This window comes from Camellia sinensis, chromosome 6, assembly GCF_055761805.1.
Source record: "Camellia sinensis isolate YWXY chromosome 6, ASM5576180v1, whole genome shotgun sequence".
Lineage (NCBI taxonomy): Eukaryota > Viridiplantae > Streptophyta > Magnoliopsida > Ericales > Theaceae > Camellia > Camellia sinensis.
The window spans coordinates 133,273,888-133,282,101 of record NC_138966.1 but is presented as its reverse complement, the minus strand read 5'-3'; the positions used below and the strand labels follow the sequence as shown (position 1 = coordinate 133,282,101).

General features: G+C 33.0%; 1 protein-coding gene across 1 annotated transcript; it reads left to right on the top strand.

Moving 5' to 3' along the window:
- The first annotated feature begins 1,444 nt into the window (after window positions 1–1,444).
- Window positions 1,445–5,931, top strand: LOC114260170 (uncharacterized). Its single transcript, XM_028200232.2, has 3 exons — window positions 1,445–4,139; window positions 4,808–5,199; window positions 5,547–5,931. The coding sequence occupies exons 1-2, from the start codon at window positions 1,463–1,465 to the stop codon at window positions 5,161–5,163; spliced, it is 3,033 nt and encodes a 1,010-aa protein (XP_028056033.2). The 5' UTR covers window positions 1,445–1,462; the 3' UTR covers window positions 5,164–5,199; window positions 5,547–5,931.
- Window positions 5,932–8,214: the final 2,283 nt, after the last annotated feature.

Below are 8,214 nucleotides of genomic sequence, written 5' to 3'. Positions count from 1 at the left end.
CAGATATATTTTCCTTTAAAAAATTTTTTACTTACTTTTTGTTCAACCAAACAGCAGAAAATAAGTAAAATATTTTTGACATCAAAACGAACGGAGCCTTAGTGTCTTTTAATGGATTATTACAAAAATTATTTTTTTTAAAAAAAGGATTTGTTCCTTATAATAAAATAATTTTTTTATTTTATCAATTTAAATTTAAATTTTTTGATTTTTTTTCAATCTAAATCATATGTTAATTTTTGTTAAGTGATCCTGATGAAAAAAAAAATATTTTAATCTTTAAACTTAATAAAAAGAAATATTTTAAACATTTTATGTACACTTATATTAAATTTAATGATTAAAATACTATTTTTTTCATCAGTTTTACTGAAGGAAAATAAACAAATGGTGTAAATTAAAAAAAAAATCAAAAGATTAAATTTTAATTTGACATTAAACACTCCGAATTTATTTCGTTATAATGGTCAATCTTTTTTAATAATTTCTTCTGGATTATTTATATAAAAATTCAAGTTGATCAAATTCATCATAATTCAAATAGTGTTGAGTATAGAATTAATATAATTAAAAGGACTTAAGTGAATTTTTAAAGAATAATTTGGAAAAATAAATACGTTTTGTTTAGTTTTTTAAATGAGTTTTGAGTTTTGAATTATATTTTGAAAGATAAGTTGTTTAAAAGAATTTTGAAAGTTGAAAATTTATTTGGTTATTAGTTTTGAAAATAGTTTTAGGAAGATTTGTAATTTTTTTAGTTGAATAGATGAGTGAGAGAGAAAATTTGATTAATTGATATATAGAATATGAGAGAATGAGCGAAGAGAGAGGTGAGAGGAAAGAGAAAAATAATTGATTGATTTATTAATAATAAAAGAAAGGGAGAGAGAAGAGAGAAAATTAAATTTTAAATTGCATTTAAAAAAATTATTAACTAAACAAACTTTTTTGTATTTTGATCCAAATCATGTTTTAAAAACTAAACCAAATAATACCTAAAATTTTCTCTATTACGATTTTTTCCAAAACTGCTATAAATCGGACCCAAAGACACTACAATTGATGGTACATAGCTTTCCACCACCATCATTATCAATATTCATTTCCATTGCGATTGCTTCTCGATCAACATTCATTACGATTGCTACCTTGACGAAATAATCAACATCCAATTCTCGGTCAAATCAGAGGGCAGACCTAAAATTTTCTCTATTATAAGTGCTTCCACCACCATCAACATTAATTTCCATCCTATTGCCGTCTTGTAAACTTCACCCCAAGTCTTTTGACTATATCTGTGTCTCAACAAACTTTTTTCCTTTAACGGCTCACATTTTAAGAAGATAAAATAATATTAAATAATAAAATTTAAAAGTAAAAAAGCCTAGGAAATTTCATATTATAATATTATATATATATACTATCTTGATGAAATAATCGATTCATCCATTACAAAAAAATCATGTCCAAGTGGCTTGCTGTGCTCTGCACTGCCCTTGTGTGGTGTTGCTATTTTTGCAGTATCCCTGCTGCCACTTCTATGGCAAATAATGCGACAGATAGAGCTGCATTGGTGGCCTTCAAGGCTGCAATTGTTCAAGACCCATTTGGTGCCCTCTCTTCCTGGAATCATTCACTCCACTATTGCCACTGGAACGGTATTTTGTGTGGTAGTCGACATCCTGATAGAGTCATTGGGATAACTCTAAGGTCGCAAGGCCTGGTTGGATCGCTCTCACCTCATGTCGGAAACCTCTCCTTTCTCGAAAGAATCGTTCTTCGAAACAATAGCTTCCATGGCCCAATCCCACAGCAGATGGGTCGCTTGTTTCGGCTACAAACAATAGTATTCAGCAACAATTCGTTTGGCGGTGGAATACCCAACAACCTTTCTCGCTGCTCAAAACTTGAATGGCTGAACTTGGTCGACAACAACCTAACTGGAAACATCCCAGCTGAGTTGGGCACTTTGTCAAGGCTTAGAACTTTAGTCTTGGCTAAAAACAAGCTTTCCGGAACCATCCCTCCTTTCATTGGAAACCTCTCATATCTTTTCCAATTCTCTTTAGCAGACTGTAATTTGCATGGGCAGATTCCGGGGGAAATTGCTAGACTTCGGCGCCTGAAATTTGTCCTGTTATCGATGAATAACCTATCTGGCAAGGTTCCTTCTGGCCTTTACAATATCTCCACCATCATTTCGTTATCAGTAGCTGTTAACCAACTTGAAGGAAATATTCCTCTTGATATAGGCTCCACACTTCCTAATCTCAAGGATCTTTATATTGTCGGCAATTTGTTTACTGGTACACTTCCTACGTCACTGTCAAATGCTTCCGAGCTTGAATCAATAGACTTCTCTGAGAACGATTTCAGCGGGACAATGCCAAGAGATCTTGGAAAACTTCTGGGTCTTAGATGGATAAGTGTTTATCAAAATCGGTTGCAGGATGACTTCACTTTTATTTCGTCTCTAACAAATTGCACCAGTTTAGAAGTTATTCAAGCGGGTGACAATCTTTTTAGAGGTTCATTGCCTGACACCATAGCTAATCTCTCCACATATCTTAGCGTGATCATTTTGCCGATTAATCAAATACATGGAATCATTCCATCTGGCATCGGGAACCTCCTCAACCTCACTGACTTATCTATGGCAACGAATAATCTTGCTGGCCCTATTCCATCCTCCATTGGCAGACTTCATAAGCTGCAATCTCTGTTGTTAGACCAGAACAAATTTACAGAACTTCCATCTTCGCTTGGTAATTTGACTTCATTGATTACTCTCAACTTGGGAGAAAACAACATCCATGGAAGTATACCTCCGAGTTTGGGCAATTGTCATAGCTTGTTGGAATTAGCCCTTTATAAAAATAATCTCAATGGTTCAATACCCACTGAAATTATGAGTCTCTCCTCCATTTCAACATTCCTCTTGTTAGATCACAATGCACTATCCGGTTCTCTTCCATCACAGGTTGGGTCTTTGAAAAACCTAGGATACATGGATGTATCTTATAATAAATTATCAGGACCCATTCCGAACACTCTAAGCAACTGTTTGAGTCTCGAATGGCTTTACTTGGAGGCCAATTCATTTGAAGGAGAGATACCTCAAAGTTTGAGAATGTTGAGGGGCTTAAGAGAGTTGGATCTTTCGCACAACAATTTGTCAGGGAAGGTCCCAAGTTATCTAGGCGAGCTTCAACTAGATATGTTGAATTTATCTTTTAATAGGCTACATGGAGAAGTTCCAATACAAGGAGTGTTTCAAAATGGGAGTGCAATTTCAGTTGTTGGAAATAATGATCTGTGTGGAGGTATTGCAAAATTAGACCTTCCTCCTTGTCCATCCTCCAAATCAAGCAACAACAAGCTATCTCACAAGATGAAAGTGATCCTACTGGTGGTAGGTCTTGTGATATTTTTATCTTTGTTTGTTAGCTTCTTTATATTTCTTCAACGGCGTCATGTTTCAAAAAAGAAGTCCTCTAGCACGCCATCAATCAAACATCAATTTTTGAGGGTTTCTTATGTAGAGCTTCTCAAAGCCACCAATGGATTCTCAGAGGCTAATCTAATTGGTTTTGGGAGCTATGCTTCAGTTTACAAAGGGATTCTTGATCACGTTCAGATGGTTGTTGCAGTGAAAGTACTCAATCTTCAGACCAGAGGAGCTTCTAAGAGCTTCATATCAGAATGCAAGGCACTAAGAGCCATAAGGCACCGAAATCTATTGAAAATTTTGAGCGTTTGCTCCAGTGTGGATTTCCATGGTAACGAATTCAAAGCTCTGGTATATGAATTTATGGCCAATGGAAACTTGGGCAATTGGTTGCATCACGTCGGAGTTAGAGACCAAGGGCAACCAGAAGAACCCAGAAATCTTAAACTAATTCAGAGACTGGACATTTCCACTGATATTGCCTCTGCACTTGACTATCTTCATTGTGGTTGTGAGTCGACAATTATTCATGGTGATCTAAAGCCAAGCAATGTTCTTTTGGATGATGAGATGACGGCCCATATTGGAGATTTTGGATTAGCAAAGATTATTTCTACCGTTTCAGGTGATGTGGCACAAGGTCAAAGCAATTCAGTTGCGATAAGGGGAACCGTAGGCTATGTTGCTCCAGGTACAAAATCTTTTTAATTTCCTTGGAGTAGAAAAACTGAACATGCAATAGGAAAAGTAATAATATATATACACACACATATATATATATATATACACCTTGCATGGTAGAATAATTTCAGCACAAAAAACCATGGCGTTCTACAAAATAGTGCGCTCCTGCATGTTTATAAGCATTGTTTTCATACATATTTGTGCCGTTTTCTAATGCTCCATATGTGTGCTTCCACCTCCTCACTATTAAGAAACCAAGTAGTCAGTTTATTTTCCTTAATGTGGGCATGCTTAATCTCAGTGTAAATATTACCATTCAATTTCAAGTTTACTTTCTTTAATGTGGCCATGCTCGTACTTGGCTATGGAATACCTAAGTTAAATCTCTACGCCGCCGCCTCTATTTTTTTTTTCTCTCTTTTTTCCCCCTTAGACTCTTCATTATGTAATTCTAGATCTTACTCAAACTTGTGTAGTTGATTCTGACAGAACTTTTCATGCAAGACTAATTTTTGTTTGCTTCAATAAAACTTATATTGTTATTGACAGAGATGAAATTAAGGCCATCATATATACCACATTTTCTATTGGGATTACAACTATGTCAACTAACTGGACTCACTTTTCACACTAACATTACAAACAATTTGCACACTAACATTAGACAATTTGCAGAGTACGGCATGGGTAAAATGGTTTCCACACTAGGGGATGTATATAGCTTTGGGATTCTTTTACTGGAGATATTTACAGGTAAGGGACCAACTGACGCTATGTTTAAAGATCATCTAAATCTTCATAACTTCGTTAAGAATGCTTTACCTAATCGGGTGATGGAGATTGTGGATCCTTGCATTCCATTGGAGCATAACACAAGAAGTTGGATTAAAGACTGCATGGTTTCCATTATGAGAATTGGGATTGCATGTTCAATGGCATCACCAACAAATCGAATGGAAATGGGTAGTGTTATTAGCGAATTGCGTAAGATAAAAAATACATACATGAATGAAGGGTTGAACCAAGACTAGGAAATTGGAAGAGATTTTGCAACATAAAAGCCAAAGGTGTGTATCATACCCTCTTGACCCATGCATATCCATTACCAAAATGAGAAATGTTATACACAAACGAATTTTTTACCTGATTTTCTTACCACTAGGTACAAAGACATTGAGTTCTCAATATATTTATTAATATTATGGACCCCACTAAATTTTTGACTCGTCGTAAGAAAATTTGATGAGAAATTTGTTTATGTATGGCATTACTCTACTAAAATGCATCTTTCCCTCTTCTGAAACATCTCAATTTCATGTTCTCATTTTTCTTTTCTTTTTGGTTGGCTCTAATTTTTTTTTTTTTTACTTTTTTTAAAGTGAACTAAAGCATGTTTATTGTTTTGTTGATCAAGGTTACTTCCAAGGTCCTCCAATAATGGTTACCTCCTCAATATGCTACTCCATCAGCCCATAGAGTACAAGTGGCAGCTTTGTATTTTATTGCCTCATTTATGAGTTCATATGATCATTCATCATCCTCATCAGCTGCTTGAGTAAATAACTGTCACTTTTTTTTTCCTTCCTTCGACTAGATTGTATTATATAAAAAATATGTTCATGTGAGATATTTCCAACTAAGATTGTGTGTTAGAATTATCATTTTGTTGTATCTTTCCTTTGAAATTGCATGGCCATATAGTTCCCGCTCTTTAGTCATTGTTAAATTGTTGCTCAAAATTGGCATTTATGTACCATTTGTTTTTGCAAAAAATGTTATTTATAGAACGCGTTTTTCTATGTTTGATTACCACCTTAAAATTGATGGGTTAGAAGAGAGATCAGGGATCTTTGTTTGTGTTTCTGTGTATATATATATTTTTTAAGCTGGTCTTTGTCCTTTTACATCAATACATAGGGGTTACTTTGTTTTTTTTTTGATGAGTGTGATCTCTAGAAAAAAAGATCACGTAAACACTTTTAAACAATTCAAATTAGTCTGTCATTTATTGTTAGAATTTTGAACGAAAAAAGATCATGTGCAAGATTAGAGATATCAAAGTGAAATTCAAAAGAAAGTAGAAGACTATTGATGTATTAAATAAATTTTACGTTAGTCTCTCTAATTTTTGCATGTGGTTTTTTTTTTTTTTTTTTAAATTTTAACGACCCATAAGGAAGGATTATATTATAACAAAATTGCAAGGGTAAATTACACTTTGCACCCCTTCACTTTGTACCAAATCTCATTTTGGCCACCTACATATGAAATCATGACAGTCAACTCCCTGCACTTCTGGTCAAATCCCATTTGGTCCCTACACATGAAATTGTGACAATCAATCCCCTGCACTCTTACTCAAATCCCACTTTGGTCCCTACACGAGTGTCAATGTCCCTCTTCTGTTACTTCATCTTTAAATCTTTAACAAGATCCAGTCATATGACAAAAATGTGACTACAAAATGAGGGTAAGAGGAGAAAATCATCTATGTTTCCCATCAATACACTTTGTCCTGTGTGATAAGCACTTAAGGGTTATATAATTCAATATATATATATATATACGTTCATATGGTAAAAATTGGGATAGAAATACAAGAAAGTAGAGTTTTGAAATAAAATAAAATGCGACAAAGAAATCAAAGAGAAAGAAAGATAAATAGACAGAAGACTATGTTACCGAAAAAAATAGAGTTACTGATTACAAGAATCAAAAAACGATTACTGAACTACTGAATTAAAACTATTAATGATAATAAACTACTCTAGACATTACAAAAAATTAAGGTTTTAGAGACCAAAATTTAGACACAAAATTAGTTTTTAGGGACCAAATAATTTTGTTGCGAAAAGTGTCATTATTATATTTTTAGCAACAAAAATTGGACATTAGTGGTGAATTATTATCCTTTTGGGACCAATTTTTTTGTTTCAAAAAATAAACCATTTTGAGACCAAATTATTTTGTTCCTAAAAGTCTATTTATTAGTGACATTTTCAAAATTTTGTCGCTAAAAGTCTTGTTTTTGACTTTTTGGAGACGACTTTTTAATGACTATCCTCATAACGATGAAAATTGCCCCTTAAATGTCTTTTGTAACAAAATTTTCACTTTTAGAGACCAAAATATTTGGTCTCTAAAACTCTTATATATTGTAGTGAGAGAAGAGAAATTTACTCCTAATTGAACTAGTTTAGATAAAATTGATGTGTTGGTTGATGCTGATTCCTCATCTTTTCCACTTTCAACCTATTTATAAGCTCATATTTCAACGGTTAAAACAACTGTTAGATAATTTCTCATTCTCCAAGAGCCACGAACCAACAGCAGCTTCCACGGATTCACAAACCATACCCCATGTTCCACTTTCCTTCCTTAGGTGCTATGATCCACTATGCTTTGAACCACCTCCTACACAAAACAATAATAATAATAATAATAATAATAATAATAATAATAATAATAATAATAATAATAATAATAATAATAAATTTAACTGTGGCATCATATTAGACTAAATTTTTTTGTCAAATTTTTATTTAAATTTAATAAAAATTTGATAAAACGTTTAAAAATAGTCTAATAAGGCCAGCTTTGGGATAATTTTTTAGAATGATAACTCAATACTTTTTTTTTTTTTTCCCCTCTCTTATCCATGGAGATTCCAATCTATCTGCTTGAATTGATTGCTTTTTAACGTTGCAATAAATCAGGACCCAAAGACACGCTACAGTTGACCCATTCATGGTTCATATAGCAATTTTTTCCCCAAAGGTTGGGCTTACTTCCTGTCCTCATTTGAATATTATTCAGGCATGTGGGATTTATTATAGGTCTTATTTCGATAATTCAAACCGTTTATGTTGTAAAGTTTTTTGCGTATATTGTTCATGAAAGAAAATTAATTCAATTTGATAATTGCAACTTATTCATTTTATCATGTTTGTTTATGGAAAAATGAACAGCAAATATATTTTTAAAATAGATTATTAATTTTTTTAAGACAAATATAATAAAATAAAGAAATTATGAATATCCGATCAATTTAATTTTTTTCATGGACGACAGACACAAAAAAC

What these genes read in the sequence shown, in the direction of transcription:
- LOC114260170 (XM_028200232.2), top strand. Translation starts at nt 1,463, where the DNA reads ATGTCCAAGTGGCTTGCTGTGCTCTGCACTGCCCTTGTGTGGTGTTGC. An exon ending in CGTAGGCTATGTTGCTCCAG is followed by an intron (nt 4,140 to 4,807) that starts GTACAAAATCTT and finishes GACAATTTGCAG; the next exon opens with AGTACGGCATGGGTAAAATG.